Source organism: Athalia rosae, chromosome 3, assembly GCF_917208135.1.
Source record: "Athalia rosae chromosome 3, iyAthRosa1.1, whole genome shotgun sequence".
NCBI classification, from domain to species: Eukaryota; Metazoa; Arthropoda; class Insecta; order Hymenoptera; family Athaliidae; genus Athalia; species Athalia rosae.
The window spans coordinates 6183382-6208059 of record NC_064028.1 but is presented as its reverse complement, the minus strand read 5'-3'; the positions used below and the strand labels follow the sequence as shown (position 1 = coordinate 6208059).

At 43.8% G+C, this 24678-nt stretch overlaps 2 protein-coding genes and 1 long non-coding RNA gene across 4 annotated transcripts in view; 1 reads left to right on the top strand and 2 right to left on the bottom strand.

Annotated features, from left to right (window-relative positions):
- Positions 1 to 7810: 7810 nt before the first annotated feature.
- LOC105687685 lies at positions 7811 to 9965 on the bottom strand. The gene is made up of 2 exons (XM_012403508.2): positions 9815 to 9965; positions 7811 to 9720 (listed from the first exon to the last, which is right to left on the bottom strand). The coding sequence occupies exons 1-2, from the start codon at positions 9852 to 9854 to the stop codon at positions 7949 to 7951; spliced, it is 1812 nt and encodes a 603-aa protein (XP_012258931.2). The 5' UTR covers positions 9855 to 9965; the 3' UTR covers positions 7811 to 7948.
- An 11313-nt stretch (positions 9966 to 21278) lies between these two features.
- Positions 21279 to 24061, bottom strand: LOC125500381. Its single transcript, XR_007277749.1, has 2 exons — positions 23982 to 24061; positions 21279 to 21676 (listed from the first exon to the last, which is right to left on the bottom strand). It is a non-coding gene; the product is annotated as an uncharacterized LOC125500381 (long non-coding RNA).
- The window catches only part of LOC105687722 (protein dimmed-like), a 68882-nt gene continuing 65874 nt past the window's right edge, over positions 21671 to 24678 (top strand). For both annotated transcript variants that reach the window (XM_048653242.1, XM_048653245.1), the window contains exon 1: positions 21671 to 24070. The gene's annotated coding sequence lies outside the window, so the exon portion shown is untranslated. The remainder of the gene's footprint in view (positions 24071 to 24678) is intronic.

Genomic DNA, 24678 nt, shown 5'->3' with positions numbered 1-24678 from the left:
TTCTTTCTCCGTGTACCGGTACCGGGTCCCGGGTCCCGGGTTCCGGGGCGTACGGGCATATTTAGAGTCAAAAACTCTACCAAATACGGACGATCATCAATAAACTCCGGAGACCCGCCTAGCTCTCTCGCAGCTCCCGCGATGAGGAGGGAAGCAGCGATAAATCAGATCTGAACTGGTGTCGAAAAAAGTTTTTCATTCCAGAACCTCGCGGTAAGCGTCAAAATTTGGGATATTAAAATGTTATTTTCTTTTTTCTAGAAACAGAAACTGAGTAAAAAAAAAAAAAAGGAAAAAAAAAACGGGCGAGTGACGGATAATTCACAGTTGCTTCACGAGTCGCATCGCGACCGTAAAAAATCACGAGCTAAGGTCAACCGTGGAGGGGACCGAACGAAGAACTTCTTTCTCGTTCATCCTATCGGTGCAATGAGACAATATTCCGATGCGGGGGCTGTTCGGTTGTTAGGTCAGCCATCAGTCCGACGTTCCATCCCAATGGTGTAGGAGATATCATCTACTCTTAATACACACATATATATTTATCACTTGAACGAGCGCGGTGAAAGTTTTGTCTGAAAATATTCAAGACCACGTGTACGGGGACCGCACGCTCCGTGAAAGTGACCGTTCTCCCCTGCACCGCGAATACTCGAGGATAATAACGATGATTCGGGAGCTCTTGTTCTCGAAATTCGACCTTGCAACTTTTTCTCCCCTCGATAATCGCGAGACGAATTCGGCTCGCCGACCGAGGTCGAGAGTTGTTTCTTCCACTCGGTTACGTCGCGTGAAAAACTTCTTTTTTCTTTTTTCTTCAACTTTAAACCGTGAAAATCTTGAGACCCGTAACTTTTCAGAGAGAGAGAGAGAGAGAAAAAAGGGTTCACTCGTACCGTCGTCGTCGGACGTTCGCGCGTCGCGGAGACCTCGATTGCCCGGACAGCGAGGTAAATGAAAAACTATGGTTCGTTCAATATTTATTCGGCTGATTGAAATGTCAACGGAAAGGTAGGCGGCGCCGCGTGCAACAATTAATCAAACTGTCAATTCAACCGGGAAGGAACGCTGTGCCCCGAAACCGGAGGCATGTCTTTGAACGTTTCGGATGTGTTTCGAACCCAGACAAAAGAATGCTGTCTACGATTGACTGTACGGTGCGGTCATTCTACCCACTACCAACGCATTGTAGAACGGTACGAGTATAACATGTAGAAGTAGCTATACCAAAGAATCACGTTTCGGACCTTTGGATTATTGTATTATATCCATCGCCTGCTATTAGGTGGTTCTATTTAAAACCCGACCGACGCTAGTTATTGATTAATTTCTTCTTCTTTTTTATCTTTTCTATTTCGCTCTCTCAGTTTTTATTTTTTTCCACGGCGCGCGGTCGGATTTCTTCCCGATCCAGTATCGACCGAAATAGGTAAAGTCTGTATACCTTCGAAGCTAATTGATTCCCGGTACGTCCCAATAGAGTAAACACCGCGGCACCGTAACATGAAATTATTTATTTAGGGGGCGATCTTACGGTGTGTATACCAGATATACTTATCCAGCTAATACTATAAGCAGAGTTTTGATCTCACTCGGCTCCAAATCGAGCGGATACTAATTAATGGTTCCGTAATTACGATGGGAGAACCTCCGAGCACTTACCGAGTGATGCGTTCATTCCGGAGGAGCGAACCAGATCGCGTCGTACGCGAGGCCTTGAGGCTTTGAAAAAGTCGAGGTAAGGACCGAAGGAGAAGTAGCTAGAAAATCTAACGGAGAGAATAATTCTTCCCATTCGGGGAAATGAATTTTACTAGCGTTTAAATTCGTTCGATTAATCGAAGCACAACGGCGCAGTTGGTAGCACGTGTGACGGATGCACGGTGTGTTGTGTACGTCGAGAAATCGACGGCTAATCGATAATAAAATTAAAAAGAGAAAATATCTTTATATCGTACATGTGTATAGTAACAAACGAACACTTATTAACCGAAATGATGAGGCACATTCCGAGGGTATATTGACCATCCCGAGCAATGGACGGGATCGATAGGAGTTAACTCCCAGATTATTACGAGCTATCTTTTGAAACGTTCCGGAAGAATGACCCAAAAAAATCCACGCAACATATCATGATCCGCTCCCAATCGAATAGATCAAAGGTCAATCGTCGAATCACCGGAAGCGAACGCGAAGTTCCGACGATAAAAAAAAAGGTAGACCTCCAGGAAAGTGTGATTTTTTTTTTAGAGCTTTAAAAATCTCAAATCGGGATAACGACGGAGTTGAGGGAAGTTTTTTTTCTCGCACGCCATAGATTCTATATCGCATTTGTAGATCGAATCGATCGCGTCGATTTTTTTCTGTCTTCCGAAAGGGTTTTGCCCCGGTAATTGTCAACGTCGGGAACATCGGCGTGCATCTGGCAGGGTCCTCCGAGTTGAGCTGTGCAGTTCGAGGGGCGATTAGATGCGTTGAAATCGATTAGACGAATCGAGGTGAAGCGAGGACTTTAGCGGGACGTCGGACGACGTACGGAATAAAGGTACGTACGTACGTACGTACCACGTACCACGGCGTATCGGTCGTCGTTGCCCGTTGCCCGGTCGCACCATAGGCGCGTTGAACGCGTTGAACGACGGCATCAGCCGACGACCCCTGGGGGAGAAAATGCTAATGTGAGATCCGATTCGAGATCGCAAACCCGGTACATTCCGCCGGAGATGCGATATCGCCGACCTCGTTCGTTAGCCGCTGCAGCTAACCGCATGGTCCGTTCGTTCCTCCTATGGGCTACGACGGCCCTTGACGCTGCTCTTCTCCGCTCCTTGCTCTCCCCGTTCCTTACGTTCTTCGCTCCACTCGCTGAACCGACTCGCTTTACAACAGCGACGCGCTGCTAAGCTGAAAGCTGCGCCGAACAAACCTCGTCCGCTTCTGCGATCTTATAATACCTATATACCCTCTTAGTCCGTCTCCGCCGCTTCTGTTACCGGCTGCTAAACCCTTCCGTCCCGCTCTGAAATCTTCCGGATAACGGAGCAAGGATTACACGGGGAGGGTCCTTTTATAATTGCTTCCATTTCGTTTCCGTTGTTCGAAGATTTTTACCTCGCTCCCGCTCGACACTCGCCTGATTTATTCACAGCAATCGAAGCGCGCTTTGACGCTAACTACCGGAGGTGAACAGGAATAATTACCGGTAGACCAAATCCAACGACACACGGGTATGATACCGTTAAAACGTATCGGCGTTTAAAAAGCGTGACCGTAGATACAAGCGAACGTAATATTACGCTCTAGATAAGCTTTGCAATTATAAGATACGCCCGTTGTGTACAGTCAATGAATATTTTCCGCACACGAGATTCGCGATACCCCGAAAGTAACGGTGGCTTACAAGATCAAAACGCAGACGATCGTCGTTCGAACGAATCGGAAGAACGTGAATAAGAATCCATAACTACCAACTGTAAAGTCAAGATCCAATTTGTCGGTGAAACGGATTTGCAAATCTCCTAGGTGTGCGCGCGTTTATAATCGCGTTTCACGATCTCACTCGTGACAGCTGGTGCACACGCATAACACGTCGTGTATACGCTGTACCGTACATGCGGCAACAGAAAAAAAAAAAAGAAAAAAACAAAAAGACAAAAAAAGCAAAAAGTACCCAACCAAAAGAAAATGAATAAAAATGAGACACGTATAGCTGCTACCGGAACATCGCGGCGATCGCAAAACCACCGCCGCCGCCACCGGAGGTAGTGGAATATATAAGCAAAAGGCCGGCGTGCCGCAGATGGTGTGCGATTCGCAAGTACAAGACGGACAGGGTGGGTTTGGTTTAGGTTGTAGAAATGAAGCAATTAAGAACTCCCCGTTCACGAGGCACGTGTGCGTTCTCCGTGCAATCGTCGCCCACGCGTTACCACAGCTCTGAGGAACTCCGCGAGGATAACGCATGCTACGCTTTATCATTTATTATTGCACACTACGATCGCAAGGCTGGTCGAATACGCTTACTTTTTACTCGACATTTTTTACATTACCCTCGAACATAAGGACGAAAGAACAACGCGGCTGCGGCGTACGTATACGGTCGCTTCCGATTCGAATGACGGGATCGTGTGTCTACGAAATTGGTTGTTGTCTTTTTTTTTTTTTTTTTTTCTCTCTCACAAATTCGATCGCGATCATGCGCCGAGATTTTATCTACCATTCAGATTATCTCGCTGTTATTTCCAGATTATTTTATTTTCACGTACGCATTATAGACGGAACGCGCATTGATATATTTCTTGAAAAGGAAGTCGAAGTGACAGGCGATCCGATAAATGTTCTATGTCTTATACCGATGGGGTTTAGCCTTACCAACCGAAGCCACCGTACATATATAACGGCAGCTCGACATACTTGTGTTACATACATATACCATCGCGTATGTATATTTACGTACCATAACCGTACGAGCGTATTAAATATCTTTACGTGCGAATTACAACTGACAGTCAATCCGATACAGTTTAGCGCGCGTCTCGTACATATAATATACCTACGCGGAGATAAAAGTCGGAGCGACCGGCTGCGCTGCGGCGAAGACGTCGTCGATGAATCGAAGAGACGACACTCGGATCGGTTCCTCAACAATCGTGTTAACCGTCGTTATTAATATTATTATTATTATCATCATCGTCGTCTTCGTCGTCATTATTGTTACTACACATCGTAGCCGTTACGTGTATAATGTAGTTTGGTTCTGGTGCGAGGGTCTCGCGGACCCTTAGGGCGTGGTAAATGCATTATGTATAGAAGCGTGTTTCGTATTTATAGAGCACACTTAACACCGTTCGTAATCACGAGTGCAATGAAATTAACGTTACGACGTCGATCGCTACCTGGGATTAATATTTTTTTGGCCCGTATCGCGGCGTCGGGCACCCGAAAATTCGTCCGTCGGTCGAACCTGCGGTGCACATCCTTATAACCGCGATTCGTCGATACGTTTTAATATCGACAAAAAGCCCGTTACGCTAGTTTCTTTATATATTATGTAAGCGATGTTGGTGTATAAGGCTCGTGATCTTTTATATACATACCACCTACCCGTACCATTGAAGAGTGCACGAATTAACATAATAGGATTATTTTTTAAACGCTTTTAAATTGCTTCGTTTATCCGTGTGGGTTACGGAGATCGGTGTGACGTACGTAGACGGTGAAACACCTCGTCGGATCTTCCTCAAGACTCGAGAGTATTATACGAATATCGTAAACGTAGGTATAAGCCCGAAAATCGTCCGCGGTCAAAAACCTGTTTCGATATCGTTTTTTTTCTCTTTCTTCCCTTCTTTCTTTCTTTCTTTCTTTTCAACGAGCGATATTATTTTTGCGCAGGTTTTCCGATCTTCGTAATATCCGGAATAGTAAATCTAGTTAATTAGCGCGTACTATACAGTGATTAGCGTAAATTAAGGAGTAGTAGTCGGTCGGTCGGTCGGTCGAGTTGCACGTGCGTGGATAAATTGCGAATGGATGGGGAACGTCAAGTAAATTCCGCATCTGGAATATAAGCAAAAGAAATAGAATAATAAGAAAAATAAGATCGAGCGGCGGAAGAAAGAGAAAGAGATCGTCGGCGGGCAAGCGAGTAGAGCGAATCGCCGTCTCTCCCCGTCTCCCTCTATTCGTAGCTGATTGAGGTGTCTCTTCGTGTGTCCGAGTGACTGACCGAGAACTCGAAGCTTGACCGAGTGACGAGTGTCGTCGCTCGAGTAAACGAAGTGAAGTGTTGTAGCCCCGTAGAAGTGGAGTGAAGCGAAGCGATCGGAAGGCTGGCAAACGTCCAACGGAGTTCCGAGTCAACCGCGGCGAGTAACTAAGGCAGGCAGGCAGGCAGGCAGTATGCTGATTGCTCGACGTGCGACACACGACGAGACAACGGACATGGGGTATCGACGACGTAGACGACGACGACGACGACGACGACGACGAGGCTCACAGGACACCGACGTGGGAATTTGAACGCTCGACAGTCGCCGATCGACCCGAAACCAATAATAATAGGGTATACGCGTAACGATCCCGTTGAACTCCGACGTCGTCGTCCCTCCTCGACATCGCCAAGTTCCAACGGATCCGTTGCGGAGGCGACGATCGTCCGCGGGTTCGGCGTATAACCGGAACACGATGATCCCGCACGCCGTGCAGGAGGTCTCTTTTCGTAAGGGGAACGATAAAATGATTTAATAGTATTTGGAACCGTTATTCGGACGCGTACGAGGGATACAACGAAATTGAGATCGGGAGAGGATCAATTGTAATATTTCGAGCGCTTCGGGACGGATGAGAGAAAGAAGAGTGGAGGAGCGTCGGCACGAGGAGAGCAGAGGAAAGAGGAAGGAATGCGTTCATAGAGTAACGCCTGTGGACAATGCGTATCGTTGAGAGAGATCTTCGTTCGACCCCGTCGGAGCAAAAAAGGCAAAGAACCAACGCGAGATAATAGCGGCTGCTGTTGCTCCTGCTGCGGCGGCGGCTGCTGCCGCTGCCGTTGCTGCTATATGGAGAGTGGAGGAACGTAGAACGTAGAGCGCAGAACTGAGAAAGAAGAGTAAAGAGCCGAGAGCCGCCGAGAGAGACCCTGTAAACCTCGTGGAAGGTGGTACGCCGCGGTCACTAGCCTGTAAAACGACTCGACAATAACGCACGTCAGGTGCCTTTCGGGCTTATAATCTTTTAATGACGGGTCATGATAGCCCTTCGCAACTCGACTCTAAAACTCATTTCTTTATCGCGTCTAACATACATCTATACGCGTATATCGACGATCGTCATCTCGGCTTTCCGTGTGGTTCGCCGGAGCGTTCCATCGAGTTACGTCCGGCGAATTACGGCCTTCGCGATATTTTCCTTTTACCTTTCGCCCAAAAAAATGACGCGAGATGATCGTCGAATTTACTTATGCGAATCCTCGATACTCCAGGAACTGAAACGTTCTATTTACTCCCATGAAATAACGCGAGCCGCTTTATACTCGCACCTCGGTACACACGGATTGGTACTAGTTACAGACTTGATCCGTGTCATCCACGCCCCAATGCATAAATTTAATGAAATTTGAATATCATCTACTATACGTACGTATACCCGCGCGCGTGGTAAAAATTATGGCACCTGAGGTTTCCGAGGATGAATGCCGAGACGGTCAATAAAATAACCGCTACGCTCGCGGCTCTGGCCGGCGAAAAAGTAAATATATAAGTATTCGCCATTGTCAACGATGACCAATAGTGCATGAAAATTCCCCATTATGCGATAGCCACGGTACGATTGTTGCCTTGAGAGTTGCCAGCGACACCGTATTAGAAAAATGGATATCGAAATGCTTCGCTAGTCGCCGTCTTCGGTTTCTGTGATTTTTCGAACGATTTCTTTTCAATCCGCGAGTGAGCTTTCGGCGTACGCCCAAGTGTTTTTTTCGCGGGGAGACCTCGTCGGATAACCCCGCGGGCGTCGTTCGCGAACTTAAAATGTAGGGGCGTTCCGTACCTTATGGGTAGGACACCGGCAAGAGTGTAACACCGGTATGAAAAATGGTCCAAGACGTGTAATTCCAATTATGATCAGTTCGTTGCGGCTTTGCCGCACGTGTTAACCATTAACATGTACGCGTCACGCCCAACCGTTGAATCCCGGTAATTGGAACGTTGCGTAATCGTGAGTTACGATCGCACCAGAAATCGGATGAAATTTTCTACACACTTTCCTTCGTTTTCGTGGATGTAATTAATAAAAATATTTCACCGCGGTATGACGTTTTTTTTTGTTTTTTTTTTTTCTTTAAACACCATATATTCATATACGTTTCGAGTTTCGCCTACCGCGGAGTCGATCCGTGTTACACCGAGAATAGAATTTCACGCGTTACATCGTGGAACAAAGAAGCGAGCTAGGCTTTGGCCAATTTGTTGGATCGAGGATACCTCTTGTAACCGGTCTGCCGTGAATCGTGTAAATGATTAACGTCGTTCATGTGCAACGTCAACAAATACTCCTCCACGGGATCTGCGTGATCCGAGGTAAGAAGAGGAGGAAGAAGTCGTAGCCGCCGCCTCGCCGCTGCCAATTCTTGATCCACGATGTAGATGTAATTCATCAGTATCGGATCTCCGTAGAATACGACCTGCAGCGAAAGACCTGCCGCATTAACGGCCGACTCGATGATCAAGAGATCCTCGAATGCCAATCTCCAGCAATCGTTATCCAGTATACTGTCCGGTGAATTGTCATCCAGATATTCTAACGGGCAATTTGGATCCGTCAGAGGGGCTTCTTCGAACTGGTTGACCAATCGCTGTTCCAGATCAGCTTCAGTCGACGTTTCCCACTCGAGAACGATATTCCAAGCGAAACTATTCTCCCGCATAGTATCGTCATCCGGTTCCAGTATCCCGGAGTCAATTTGTTCCAGTACGAAGTCACCGAGGGGTCGTAATATTTTGTAAAATTCGAGCTGCCTCTTCAGGATTTTTACAACGACGTCCTGTTCCAGCGCCGTCAAAGCCGCGAACATGAATGAATTTACGTCGTCGGCGTGCGTGAAAAATTCGACGAGATCCTCGGCGTCCGCGTTTGCGGATTTCAGGCATTTGTCGATTTTCTTTACCTTCAGAACGTCCGCGTTGTTACCCTTCCTGTCCAGTTCGGAACGCGCCAAATTCATGCAATTCGTAACCGACCTTCTAGCCTTGTAAATTCTCTTCCAGTGGGAATTGAAACTCCCCGGATTCGCGCAGTTCTTCGCTTCCAAAGCCTTGCTACTCGTTATCGCGTGGAGCAAACGGTTCAAGTCGGCGTGAAGTTTTATCTTGAAGGGATCCCAGAATTCCGGCGAGGTGTCGGGGTCGTCCTTGAGCCAGGATTGGAGAGCGGTCAGTCCGGTTACGTTGTAATAAACACATTTCAACATGCCCGTGATGTCCGGTATATCGCACACCGGGATATCGACGATATATTGATCGAAGTCCCTGGTGCAATTCTGATCCTGCGATCGTCGCAGTCTGCTGCCAACTTCCCTGACCAAATTATTCGGTACCGGGCCGAGTTGGATTATTTCCGCCGCGTACGGTTCCAGCGTATCTTTCACTATACGCTTGACACCTCGGAGTAAATTTCCACCGAGTACGGACTCGCTAACTTCGAAGAGCAGCGATCTCATGAGAAACACGTAGTCTCCCTGAGTCCCGTCATCGTCGAATTCGTCGACGAATTCAACGACCCTCTGCCACATTCGGTCTTTCAGTACTCTGTTCAAGTCAATACATCCGGTCTTCTGGTTTTCGATCATCGGTTTTCTGGCTAAGGAGGCCGCACCTCTGCCAAATATCCCGTTTCCACTCGATCGTCTCGATTCAGGATTTCTTTTACCCACCGAATTTCCGAACGCGGCGAGATGAGGGATCTTGGCGAAGTTCTCGCTGCTCAGAAAAATGCAGACTATGAAATCGTTCGTTATCTTCTTCAGCGTCGACGTCAGTTGGGTCTCGTTTATCGCCCCCATGTCGTCGGTGGCTGCCGCTATCGTTTCGTGGAAGACTTTCGAACATTTGTCGGAATTTTGATTCGACGAGTCGGAAACGTCGTCGACGTGTGTCGGAAATTCCGCGTGATTCGTCGCTCGCGGAGGATTTCCATGGATTCGAACGAAGAGGAATAACGTCGCTGAAACACAAAACGACGGGGTTGACTTTTGTCTCGGCGCGTCGAACTTCGGGGATGTTGAGGGATTCGCGAAATGATGGAAAAATGCGCTTACCGAATAACGATATATTCCAAAACTCCATGGCTCGGTGCATGTGCGGCTAAAGAATCGTTCTATGAAACGATTCATAAGTTGTATGGTATATTTATAAGATGGAATTTTTCACGGTCGAATTGTTATTCTCAATTAAACTTTGACGACCTGTGTAATAATTCGAAATCCGTGAAAAATTGTTATCAGAAACGATTAAATGCACACGTGTATCGTACGTACACGTTCGACACACCGCATTGGAAATCGTGCGTACAGATCAAGTGCAGATTGCAGTTTTGAAATAACAGAGCTAATCTGACCCCCACAAATGTCAAATTAGTTATTATGCGTGTACGTTGATGCGAACGAATCGTATAAAAATTAATGTTTTATTCTATATAGCCGGGAACCAGAAGCCGGACAGAGGTGTAAAATGTGTCTCGTGTTATATTACTGATATACACCGTGTTACAAGGCGAACGGCGTATAGGATCGTGTGGTATCGTTGTAATTTTAGATAGGGCAAGTTTTTTTCAATGCTCCAACCACGTTCGGACCATCTTCGTATATCTCGAATGTAATCAGTGAGGTAATTATCGGAATAATCATTGCATGTCCCGGAACAACTAGCTACCACATAACGTTAGGTAGCGTACCTCAGGATAGTTAGGATGTGCTAATCTCTTAAATCTCTTTCTGCACGTTCCATATATAGGCGGGGCTAACTTCGATTCTACTTCGGCATAATAATCATGCGCTTTTCACCGTGAACTTCGGCGGAACAATCGCTTACTTATTTCTTTTTTTTTTTTTTGTTCCCCCCCGTCCGAAGAAGATCGTAACTATCGAAAAAGCTCCGACCCATGTATAAATATAATTTCCATCGATCCCCCCCTTTGTGCCTCGGGAAACGAAATCCAACGTAGTGGCGGGCGTTAAAAAAGCGGGGGGTGGGGGGATTCCTGTATACGAGCTTTTTTTTCGAATAAATCGTAATTGCGGCTTTCGATATACGCCTGTTATACCTAGGAGCGTGAGGGGGTGGATCTCTGACCGGCCCTGATCAGGCCGCGTCGCGATAACGGTCTCGCGGTCGCCAAATCCGCGGAATAGAGCCAGGGAGATCATGAAGACGAAGGAGGTTGATCGAGATCTTTCGAATCACGACAGATGCCTGGTCTACCAACAGAGCTTGCGAGTGAGTATCTCAACTCCGCGAAAGCGCCAGCGAACGGCACCGAACAAATCCCGGACAATTCCTTCTTTATCGACTACGAAACGGTGTCATTGTCGGCTGTTGAAAATTCACCTAATGACAAATCGAACGACAAAGGTCACGGTCGGAATTAATTAATATCACACGTCCTGTCGAATCGTTGGTCGGGGCGTGCGTGAAGAGGTTTTCTTTCTTTTTTCGCAATTATTTTCCGACGTCACTTTAATGACTTCATCGCAATCTCGCGAAGCGTGTCTAATGATTATGAAAAAAAAATTTTCTTCTTCTTCTTCTTACTTTTCTATTTTCTCGATGAGAAAGTTGTTAGCGTATATTTTCGTTGCAACTTCTCAATGCGCGTAGATTATCATAATGTTCGTAGACGGCGGGAGACTCATCTTTGGCTAGGTAAAGTATTCGCCGCAAAATTTATAGCCGGGTTCGTTAGAGAATTTTTTAATTCGTTTAAATTTTATTATATCCCGTCAGAAATTAATTGTCATATTTTCTCGATTTTATCCTCCCCCGATACCCGGTTCAACCACACGTTAATCTTGGAAAAGTAATTAGCCGCCAGGTCATTTTGCGAGCTTTTTTTATTTCGTTTGAAATTTTTGTGAAAAAAAAACGTCGAGAGATATAGCTGACTATAAAACTGGATAGAATATCGCTATTTAGAATATCGCGACGTATAAGTTGCGAAAATATAAAGTGCATGTAGGTAAAGTTATGCGCACTCAGAGGCATATAAGTAAAACATAAAACACACATAACAAACGGAAACACTCGACTTCGAGATAGTCATACATGAATTTACTATTCAGTCATGCGGTAGGTGGCATATAGAGTGCATGTATATAACGTGACAATCGTGACTCCGCGTGCGATTCGTAGGACTGCCAGCTGTTCAGAATGCACCTTATGTACATAGGTATATGCACCGGTACAGATAAGGCGGAAAGAGCGACGACGACGAAAAAAAAAAAAAAAAAATTTAACAAAAAATTGGCAAAGATAAATTCAGATCGTTCGCCCCTCGATTCACGTATAGCTGCACCATACTCACTGTATATTATTACGTTTCTGTATCGAAAATCCCGGCGCTACGTACACGTAAAGTATAGATATAGTATAACAGCGAACGGCTCCGCATCGATACCTCTTTTATGAAGTACATGCATCGAACTCTCCGAGTCGTGAATGCTGATCGCTTTCGTCGAGAAACAGCGTTGACAATACCGATCGATGTTACACACCGTATGTAAACCGATTCACCGTGTCAGGGGAAGAATAATTTATGTAACAATTCAGTCTTCTTTTTCTACAATTTATGCCGAATATGTTGAAATTACTTATCCGAACAGTTCAGTAAAAAACTAGCAGTACCAGACTGGTGTCCTCTGCAAATCTTTTATCCAAAAACTTCTCCGAGTTTCTCCAGAATCGATACTATAGGGTGATGTCCGTTTTTGGCAGGAGATACAGAGCAGGCGATACGGCGCTAGGATCTCAAAAATCAGATCCATGCGAAATCTGGTAGTGAACTTTTGCCCGATTATTTGAACGCCTCGTTTTTTCTACTCGCGATTTTGTAGGTACTCGCGATTATTTCAACATTTTGAAGACTCCGTTGTAACGACGACGACCTATAAAGTCTGAAGTTTTCTCAACGATATCAGCCGTGTAGCCTGCGATTGACGCATCGCGTACACACGATCCTTTACAATATCTACCGTATAGTGTAAGTTCTCGCTTTAGTTGCATACGTATACGTATATAATGAATAAAAGTTCGATTTAACTATTACACGTGAATCGAGCGAGTCGATGTTTGAAAAATCGTGTATTATACATATTATATATAGTAGATTAATTGCACGTTGCAATTTGCACGTCTGACAGACAATTAATAACCCAGATTAATATCCACTCTAGTTACAGTAAATTTAAAATACATACAGCTATCGTGTATACCTATACAACGTGATACAGAAACCTAGCCTAGTTTAACCCGCACTTCATTATGATCCTCGAACCCCATAATTCTTGTTTCTCTCTCACGAATCGCCCTAAGTAGATTTGGGATGATCTCCTGCCGTATATAATACGGCAATTAGCACAGCGGATAGGCTATAATTAGCAGCACTCGTATAACCTCGATTAATTGATGCTCGGTTACGTAATGATTCTCCCTTCGTCGATATATATAGGCGTAACATCTATGGTGTAACCTAAGTCCGAGTGAAATCGATAGAAAGAAAAAGAAAAAAAGAAAAAAAAAGGCGAAGAAATTACTCTATATATACACATTACTACACCTGCGTCATCGCTGCAAATACAGTATCGCCAGAAACTATCATCAATCCAGCGCGATTCTCACACCGAATAGAAAAAAAAAAAAAAAAAAATTAAAAATGAAATTAAACGATACAAATATAGAGAAAAGACCATTTTATACAACAGCAGATGAGAATCAACTGATCGTTCATTCGGAATATAAATTGCAACGTATTTCCAATCTGTGGGAAGGTCGAGATACCCTACTAGACATATCGACAATTAATTGAACCTCGTATATACATCGGGTAATCCTGTCCGATCAATTTCGCAGATCGAACGTACGTACAAATATAATTCCCCTGTCTCCGTCCCTCGCCTCTCCTCCACGCTCTATCCATCTTTCTTGTCCGGTGCAACGGTATCGGCATCAGCATCGATACGGCGGTATGGCAATGCGCCAGGGATCCCGCGGTGACTACGGTATCAATTGGTGATTTCTAAATCAATTCGACCCGCGCATTTCGCTGGGAAAACAGTCAGTCAGGTAATACCGCTTATATGGCTCCAATTACAGACGTGAGACGCATGCGTTGCGTGGAAATACGTTGCTAATTATATTATGGAACCGCTTAATTATGGCGGATAAAACCGCAACGCTCACCGGAGGCACCGACGTACCGCAGCGGCAACGGCGGCGGCGGCGGCGGCGGCTTGCGGTACGTTCGCGAGATCGTTGCCGATCCGCCGCGACGCGAAATATCGAACGGAGGAAAACTCGCGACGATCGAAAGAAATTGAGAGTATGATACAACGCTACTTGACGTAAGGTATAGACGCGAAGAATAAGAGTTGAGAAAAGAAGAAAAAAAAAAGAACTTCCAATATACAGAGTTGAACCGGCGTTAGCTTTTTGCGTGGACCAACTTCTCTTAAAATGGAGAACACGTGGTGCACATTACGGACACGGTACCAGTTTAATTGCGATAGGCCCGAATACAGCGTATAACTTGACCTACTTAAAATCAAATAGAGTATCCTTATCAGTCGAACTAACAGGGATGTTTTTCAACGGCAAAAACCATTAATTCTGCATCTAAGGATCGCATTAAACCCCGCCAACTTCGGTTACCTAAGACATCCTGTATAACCATGATACGATCTCGCGTCCGATTCGCAAGCGTTTCTATATCGATCTACACACCGGATCGATCTTAACCTGCCGTTGCCGCCGCTGTTGCTATCAGCGAGATGCGGTGAACCGTACCAGAGCACATGGGACACGTACGCGGAGAGAAACGAAGAAAAGAGAAAAAAAAATAAAAAAAAAAACCAAAACAAAACAAATCTAATAAATGCGAACCGAGAATCGCTGCTCAGTCCTTCGCTCTTGTTCGTCGATAATTTTTTCGGAAACCTACGATCTCGCGCAGCTGTTGTACCTGCGATCATTGCAAAGAAAAAAAAAACGAGAAAAAGATCCGCCAGCGTGCTCGGTTTATGGTATTAATTTACATACGTAGAGACGCAGGTATATACGCGCGTACGTACATCTACGTAGAAAAAGTGTGATGTGAATTACGTATAATACAGGGAGATGAGCCGTAAACCGCGTAGCGATCGAGTTTGAGGGGGCAAATAGGCGCGGGCGAAAGTTATTGCGGTATCTCGTAAGAACTCATCGAGACCCGGAGTAAGTCTCGCATTATAGACGATTGTGAGAGACGCAGATCGAGCAGCAGCACGTTGGAAGCCGAGAAGAAGCAATAAGGCTTCGCTAAGGCATCCTCGTCAGACTCAATCTCTTGATGAAATAGATCGGTGAAAGTAGTGTGCGCGGCGGTGGCCATTCCGTTGATGATCTAGTAAGTGTACAAACACGTACGTTCGCCTACAGGGTATACAGCAGCATCCAGATAAATTCATCCCGCGCGTTATCCATCATCCGGACCGCGTCCGCGTACACCGACGGCAAATTTTCCGTATCTAATATTTACATGGAACACGGACACGCGTGCGTATTCGTAATAATTTATTAGGGTCACTCGTCGTACTCGTCGGGTACAGAGAATCGAATATCGTCGGGGTGCCGGCGACTTACCGATTCGCCGTATACCCGTAAACTTTTCTTCTTTCTTTCTTTTTCTCTAAATTTGTTTTTTGTTTTTTTTTTGCTTTTTTTTGCTTTTTTTCTGTTCTCTTCTCTCGCGTAACAGCAAAGTTCGCGAACATGCAAGCCGCGATCACGACGCTGCTCTCGCCGATTCCTTTTCTTCTTTAATTAAGGCCGATCGAACGAGGGCACCTCTTACCTTTTCGCACGGTCGGATGACCGAGGAATGCGCGACTATGACTTACTTTTTTTTTTCTTTTTTTTTTCTCTCTCCCCATCTTCTCATCTTCTCTCTCGATTTGGTTCCGATTGAATGTTTTTTTTTCTTTCTTTCTTTCTTTCTTTATCCCCGTTTATATCAGCCGACAAATTTTTTTGCGCGCCAAATCGGAGCTTGAAAAATCGTTCGGTATATATATATATATATATATATTTATCGGCGCATGTATTTTCAACGAGATTGCAACGTGTTTCTTTCAGCGCCAAGTATTTGACTCATCGGCAGTCGAGTTTTTTCTTCTGCTCGCGGATCGGTTTGACATGCCCGATAAATGAATGATAATTTATTTAATATTATTCGTCTGAAAAAAAACGCGAGCATTACGGTAACGGGAGAATATCGCGACGCAGTCTGACGGGGAAAATAAATATTCGATGTGGCTTTAAAACGACGTCTAACTAGACGTCGGTCAGGTATACGCGCAGGCTCCGTAAGTACGTGAGACTGAAATGCATATTATGCGGTACGTGCAGGACTATAAGCTCCGTGCAGGTTGTAAAGACAAAATGGAAACCAGCTAATCACCTGCGAAACATAGTTGCAGTTGCAATTCAAGCTGCAACTTATAAGCAAGTGATTGTTTTATTTACTCTTATTTCACAAACGGTGATATATAACGTTCGTTCACATACATATACGTAGTGTTGTCATGTATCTATCGGCAACGCATATGTACGTACGTATGCATGCACATATAGGTATGTACCTACGTACACTTGCGTACTTATAGTCAGTTCCCGCTTCAGAGCCGCTGCCTGTCTGTATAGAAAGTACTTTTTCATCGTGACGCGACTTCCTGCACCACCAATAACATAGGAATCTAATTACGTCTCGCTTGATTCGCCACGTGTAGGTATACTATAATAACCGTCGCATTCGATAAGAAAAAGAAAAACTGAAAAAAACTGAAAAAAGATTCAAGATTTAAACAGTTTTTTCCCCCCTTTTTTTTCGACACCCGAATATTCCACGTTACGATATTTTATTCGAGCTGCACGCGTATGTGCCGCGAAGGTGATTAGTGGGCGTTGATTTAGAAATTTCAGCACCTTCGTGCATGTGTGTGATAAAATTGTTTTTTTTTTTTTTTCTTGCACAACTTTTTTTTTTTTCGGGGCCCCCCCGCCGATCATATTCTGTTACGCTAAGATTTCAGTTGGACACCAGATGTTACTGATAAGATCTGCTTTCTCTCACTGAGAATTTAATGAAAAAAGAAAAGAGAGAGAGAGAGAGAGAGAGAGAAAAAAGAACGAATCATTTCTTTCGAATTATTAACAAGTTTAGATCCGAACGCATGGGGATCGCCTCAGGGTCCAAATGAGCAACTTACAGCCGCGATTATACCTACCGTCCGCCACGGGCTAATTCCTCCACCCGTTTGCAGCAGACACCGCTACACCTTCGATATTCATCGCTAAAATTACTGAGCGCATTCATTCACATTTGGAAAATAATTGAACAAAAAAAAGCGCTCGATAGATTTGGTCTACGAACGACAACGAGGGGAAACGTAATTTTCAAACGGTGTGATGTAGGGGTGTTTTTTTTTCTACATTTCGAGCTTTTTTTTTTACACCATTTCACCGTAGCCGCGCGATATAACCAAGCGTTGCAGAACTACCCGCAAAATGATTAACCGTATGAACGCGTAGGAATTCATCTGATATCGCGTTATTACCGTTGCACGGGCGTCTGGTATAGATAATAGTAAACGGTGTGGCGGGTTATACATACTTACCCGCATGGATATAATAAGATATGTCGAAATAACTACGTGACGAGACACAATTTATACAGGGATCAATTTTAAAAGTCTATTAATACCAGCGTCACGGGTGTAATGGTAGGTGGGTAATGTTGTAACACGGTGGTATTGGATATGCGATGTATATACAGAGCGGACAACGTGAAATTGCGCACCCAGATTTTGTGCGCAAGCGTGAATCAAAACGGCAGTCGAATTTATCATCTGCTAGCGTGTTGTACCAACAGCCTCAGATTTCAGCTGTAGCTGTCAAATTGTCGATCACCAATACAGCTGAGATCGCCGTATTTAAATATGACTGAGGTATGTTGTGTCAGGTGAATAATGCGACACAAAACCAGACACAGATAAGTAGGGTGGCATAGCATCAAATAAAATTGATCAATTGAATGAGAGATTAATTAAATGTCGACAGAGATACACTCATCGAAAAGTTCAGGTTAGGTCCTTGTATTTGACAGCTAAATCTGAAAGCGGAGTGTTGTTGGACATTCTGCGAAACAAATGCCGACGATCGCGCATGTGCAACTGGGGTGCGCAATTTCACGTTGTCCGCTCTGTATATATTGTAACGGAATATTAAACCGCTGCCAGATTAGTAAACCGTGTATTCACAATCCCGACAGCGGATTGATACACATGAATTAATTAACGCCCAGAGATTCGATGAGAGCTCGCAAAAATTTTTGCCAAGTATAATTTTATTCGCATCGCTGCAGCTGCGGCAGGTGAATCGAAATAACCGAACTTTGCGCTGCACCACCACCCCCCCTCTCACCTGTTAACAGTCGGGATGGAAAATTCTACATGAATTTAATCCGGCGAACGAATCGCCACACATTGCGACACGATTTTCGATAAAAGTCATTGATTTTTTTTTCTATCGTCAATTTGTCGTTCGCTCGGAGCGAAATTATTATTAGTCCATAAATTTTGCAGGAATGTCTGAAAGCCGATGTCCCCCAAGGGGGATCGACTACAAAGTTGCAATTTGATGGGCACGCGGACGGACAGATATCTGCATTTCACGCCTTAATTCTACGGCAAATATTAGCCCGAGATGGTATATTACGGAAGTGAAGTAGATTTATGGTAATTACTATCATTAATTTTCCTTTATCTTCTGTCCCATTTGGTTTTCTCTTCTAAGCTTAAAATTAATATTATGATTTTACATGCTGCAACCGTACCGCCTGCATTGCGATGCTCATCGGTGGCATTTAATACTTTTTGAAAAGATATTAAAGTCCGCCATATTAAAATTAATGTTTCCGCGTTCAGCAATATTTTAGAGGGATATTTAAATCTCGGATAGAACGCGAGAAGAGCGGAAAAAAAAGAAGAATTAAAATCGCAGTCTCAAATTGAAACTAGACGACTTCAGGATAATAAAAGAACAAAACAAAAAAAAAACAAATTAAAAATTAAAAAATGTAAAACAAAGATCAAGACCTTTCGAAAAGATAAGAGACGTCCGTTCGCATAATGTATACGACCGACATTGCAACTTGTGCATGTATACATACCACGTTATTACTTTTAATAGTTTGACATTTTATAAATATCTCCCCCGTCGTGAAACGGAGAATTCCTTGTAAGATGATCTGCGTTTTGTAAAATACTAAAGTATAAAAAGTACGTACACCTATAGAAAACCAGTACATGCTATATATTCATACGTACATAATAAATACATGCCATCATCTCTTTGTAAGTTGCAGCATAAGTATAAGCCGCGCTGGAACAGCTCGTAACTTCCGCATAATATAACAACTACGGGTTAATAAACCACATTCACGAATCACCGTAGGCTGAATCGCATCAGATGTTACAGATAAAACTATCGGTGTCAAAAATTAGAGAAGCTTTCATCAATTTTCTCTTTCTTCTTTCTCCTCTTCTCCACTATTCCAATGCAAATGGAGGTGGTCGATCCGGGTCTCGAGAAATCAGGTTTCGAATGCAGCGAATATCGGTGACGTTTTTTTTTTTCTCATACCGGCAAAAAAAAAAAAAAAAAGAATTTGCATAATTAAAAAGTTGCGGTGGCGCTCAGCTTAAAAGGATTAATCGACGCAGATGTAATTACGGCTGTTTTTACAACCGAAGCAAGGAAAAGACCGAAAAAGCTCATGCGGGTTTCTTTCATCCAAGGGTGTCCTGGAAAATGCGGTAACCGTTCGATTCTTTCACAGGGTGAGTCCTTGAAAATGGAACACCCTGTAGGTAAGGAGTCCAGTCTGCGTAGAGATATGGAAACAGAAACCCACCGAATGTGGTAATAGCCGGTGCAAATGGAGCTTGTGTTTCGATATCGCTATGATAAGGAGGTGGTCGAGTGTCTCAAGTCTCGCCGCAGACAGATATAGTATAGAAGTACACAATGCTGTTGCTTTTGCTTTTGCTATTGCTATTCTTGCTCCAGAGTCGTGAAAGGCTAGGCGTGGCCATCGGGAGTTGGTCAGCGGGCATTGCAGGGTCCGCAAGTTAACGTCGTCGTCGTCGTCGTAGTCGTCGTCGTAGTCGTCGTCGTCGTCGTCGTCGTCGTCGTCGTCGTCGTCGTTTCCCGATTGCCACAGCGTCGGGGTCGAGCTTCGCTCCTAGCTGTATTACTACTACCGCTGCCGTTGCCGGTTCAGTTATTGGTTAATGTATGTAATTATTGTACCAACACCGATATATTACAGCGTCCGTTGTACCCGGGGCTTTTACACACTTCGATCTACGGACAATTCCATAGCTGTATTAATTTTAACTTTACTATACATACCGTTCAGATTATATGCGGTAGGTGTTTATATACTACGATATGTACATATCCTCGGGACTCGCGTCAACTTTTTAACTCGAGATCAACGCGCGCCAACGATTTAACTCCGTAATTAATTTCTATTCGAATGAAAAAATCGAAGAAAAAAGGCCACGAGAGCGATATTTTTCGCTACCCCGTTATTTCGTCTGACCGGAAAATTTCGAGTTCAATTTTCACCGTCGCGGTCGGCCTTCGATGATACTATATTCCGGAATTGTAATTGCCGTAAGTAAAAAAAATATTTGATTAGATGAAAAATTTAATTTTTTCAGAGGCGTTTAGGATATTTAACGACTTCGGCGATAGTCGATGAATATTCAAATCTCATGACGTTCGTAAAACAGTTTCTCTTCTTTTATTTTTCATGTTTTTCACGCATTCGATATACGATTATGTATTCGAGTCACAATAATTTACTACCGATATAACGTAAAATTTTCATACTTTGCAAATGTTCTTTTCCTAATGGAGCGGAAAATACTTTTTTCCACTCGATGCGCAACCGCGTCCGACAGTTTGACGAAGAAAAATTAAAATAATGAGATAAAAAAGATGATGAGAATTAATAAATAACTCGTCACGATCCTGTCGGAATTGGTGAACGTCAACAGGTAGATTCCTTCGCATCGGCGTAACACACTTTTCATGGACGATGTAATAAGTTCTAACTTCCCAGCTTCATCTTCCTGTATACGTACGAGGGCGGCGGTGGATGCCGGGAGCAATATCATTAAGCCGCGGTTTGTACACAAAATTCTATACTAGACGCGTGGCTGGCTGGCTTCTGGCGACTTCTTTTCGTTGGTATATACACAGGTATATATACAACATCGCTAAGGACGAGTGTCGAAAAATTACCATAATCGGAGAGACAACGACATTCCATAGAGGCGGAATGAGCAAACGCTCTCCGAATAATACAGTGCGGTATTTAATGGCTACCGCGAAACAAACACCGGACAATTTTTACACGTAGACGCTGTAAACTGGAGAAGCGGGAGAGGGGAAAAACGATAGAAGAAGACGAAATACTGTTTATTTATATTGATACAGCATACAGTTATAGATTGAGAGTTTATAAGATAAAATTGAAAGCGTGTTCTTCGTTCACAGTACCTAATATGAAACGGCAGTTGCGCGTGAATCGTTACGTTATTTTAATCGAGGTACCGAACTGGCGACGAACTTTTTTCCGACGTTGTAATTTTGTTAATGTGTTTCTGATTGAACGTTTTTTACCGGTTCCTTCCCCGAATCCCACGATAGGTATGGGAGGCACTCCTTCGTTCACTGCAGCTGCCTACGGCTCATTTATACGCTCCGTACGGTCGAATTGGATCACTGTTTAGTCTGGAGTAACTTTCCAGCAATCTTGAACCAGAAGCCGCGGAGCCGGAGTTTTTCACGGATCTCATCTCCTAAGATGGATGAAAAATCATACTCGAACACTCTAACAAAATAGGAGTAGAACCATCGCGAAGATTCAGGCAAGGATCAACCTGGGGCGGAATTCGAATCGAAAACGAAATTCGATCATCGAATACGATCACTCGTAGGTGTATACATAGGTATGGGCACGATATATTCGTGTGATGAGGAGAGATCGCGAGTCCTAGATGATTGCAAAATATATAATATATATATATAAACTATACCAAATCTATAGCGGCAGCGCTTTTGTTTCGGAACTATAATACACAGAGTCATCTGCACGCTCGCTCGGCGGCGAAATGGGATCCCAGATATAGTGGTGCGATTTATAACGTTCGCCGCGATTCGTTAGATCCTAAATGGAACGGATTAGAAATTTTCAAGCACATAGCTAACGGCTGCATGAGGTTATAAGATACGCAGACATTTCTGCCGGTGGTTTTGTGCACTGGTGTTGGTGCAGCTATATAATATAATCCGCTAGAACGGAAGACAGGCGAAACGGAGTGTTTTCTGTAACGGTCTTTCTTCTCTCGGGATCCGAAGGCCGACCTTGACTCGCTTTCAGTTCCTCTTCGAACCTGGAGCACCGCTATCTCGAGTTTCTCGATTTTTCATATTACACCTATGACGTGCCTATTTCTTTTCTACGTACACAGTCGCCATTTCATACAAAGCCCATTGTCTACCGAGGTTCGATTATATTCGCATCGATTAGACGCGTGACTTACACATTTGCATGTTGGGATGGTTCGCCATTTCTTTTTTTTTTTGCTACCTCTCAATCTTTCTTCGCGTAGGCGAAAAATGAAAGACTTCGCTCGATTCGTGTGCAGAGAAATTTTCATCGCGCCACTGAAAAGTCGCACATAACTATAACGTCGTACATACCGTACATACATACGTATATATACCTTGTAACGAACACACACACGTGCAACGTTGGTAATTCAATGTGCAGATATCGCTGATGCAACGACCTCCTATCTATAATATCGCATCTGAAACGATGACTCAATAGAAATAATGTAAGAAAAGGTCTCACGGAACTTATAATCCAGTTGTCTGTTGCATATCGCGCTACGCGTCGCGCGTTCTTTTCGTCTTGAAAATCTGAAAGCTTTCAAAAATTCTGGTATCGCGTGTCGTAAATTGAATCGGAGATGATATTCGGGCTTAACTTACGCTCGGTTCTTACGAACACCGTGAAATTTTTTTAGTCGTATAACTCATAAAAAAAATTGGCCAAATATACGAAGTTGACTACGTCTATTTCGGATTACAAATGACGGGCTCGTTTGTATGTAAAACATCTTGATAAAGTTCAGTCACCGATTCGAATGACGTCAAGGCTTATCGAGCTAGAAAACTGACGAAAATCATTTGAAAATTCGCATCTCGTACGATCGAGTGCGATCGATAACGAGAAATGAGAACGTGTAGCGGGTAGAATTCGTAAAAAAAAAAATAAAATAAAATAAATATCCGCGTCGTTTGCGTCGCGAAAATTGGGAAAGTTAATTGGCGTAATGAAAGTAGGAGATGTGATTGAAATTGAATCAATATCGCGCTTGATTTGAACGTACGTACTTTGAAATTTGTGTACGATAGAAAACCGAGTTAATTCAGATTACCAGTATTTTCGTTTCGTACGTCAGTCGCTTTGGCTGATGGCGTCGCTACGCTCGATTCCGAAGCGTCGCGGGAACCTTCATACTGCTTGCGGCTACGGAGAACCGCGCATGGCGAACGTAGAATAATGTCCAAAGTTTCGGTGTTGAAATAATCGATATAGGGTCATTTTAAACCCGTGAAAATAGCCGAAAAGTGCAAAAAGTGTGGATTAAGTAAAACTCGGAATTATGAACTATAATTCGCGAATTTTAATCGTGTGAAACTAAAGAAAAGAAGGGATCTTCACCGAGCGACTTCGCGTCCTAAGAGTGAAACGGAACCGGTGTGCGGTGTCAATAACATTCGTAAAAATAAAAAGAGTGGGGATTCGGTGAATTATCATTGGCTCTTATCGGTTACTGTTGTAGGACAGTTTCGTAGTTTTATTACAGTGCAATAGAAACAGCTGACTTTCGATTAAATTTCAAGTATATCGCCATTTTTTTCTTTCCAAAAAGATCTCTTCGGAGTGTCTATTTCAGATGTTGAATTACCGGTTATCCTTTAAAGAAGAAAATGCAGCTGGGATTTTAAGACTGACGATTAAAAATTGTACATTTGATATGAAGTCTTAGCTGTTTTTCTTTTCTTTAAAAGAAAAAAAAAAAAAAAACGTACTGCAATTTTGCCACCTCTTAAAATTTCTGCCGCCGAAGACGAAGGTGCGGAACCGGAGGACCTTGACCAGCGAATCTCTTCGGATCACTGTGAGTTTTAATGAACGATTCAGTAAATTTAACCGATTGTTTTGATGCTAATCTAACCGATTTTAAGTACGCACGTGCTTATCAGTTAATTACAAGCGCGGTATCATGGCTGCCCCGTGATTAGAAACTCGCAAAGATAGGGATGTTCTCTTTTCAATTTTTCTGTTTCGTTTTAATTCAGACGTTCGACGTATTCAGTTATTTCTTCTCTTCAATTTTATCGCTCGTTTGAGAGCTACATTTTTTCCTCGACCGACTTTTCATTGGGATTATTCAACCGCGGTGACCCGTCTGCAGCTCGCGTTCGATCATATGCGCGATTATAAGCAGACATAGACGCCCGCGAATATTCGAAGTTGCATCTCTAATGTAACTAACTCATAAGGAAGTAGTATCCGAGTCTAGGTTTATATGAAAATCAATAAAGCGAGTAATTTACTTTTCTCCGTAAACTGAGAACGAGTTTTCGAGTCGACCGTGAATGTGATAAACGAGGTAAATGAGCCGGCACTCAACAGCGCTAGCAGCAGCAGCTCGATCTTCGCTTTGCGCTACCACCTCTCGGGAGGATCTTCAGACCGGTTTAGGGTCGACTCGTCGCTCTTCGT

Bases quoted from the DNA above. Each gene is read 5' to 3' on its own strand.
- LOC105687685 (XM_012403508.2), bottom strand. From the start codon at position 9,854: ATGCACCGAGCCATGGAGTTTTGGAATATATCGTTATTCG. The intron at 9,721-9,814 runs GTAAGCGCATTT...TTTGTGTTTCAG, and splicing joins TTGGAATATATCGTTATTCG to CGACGTTATTCCTCTTCGTT.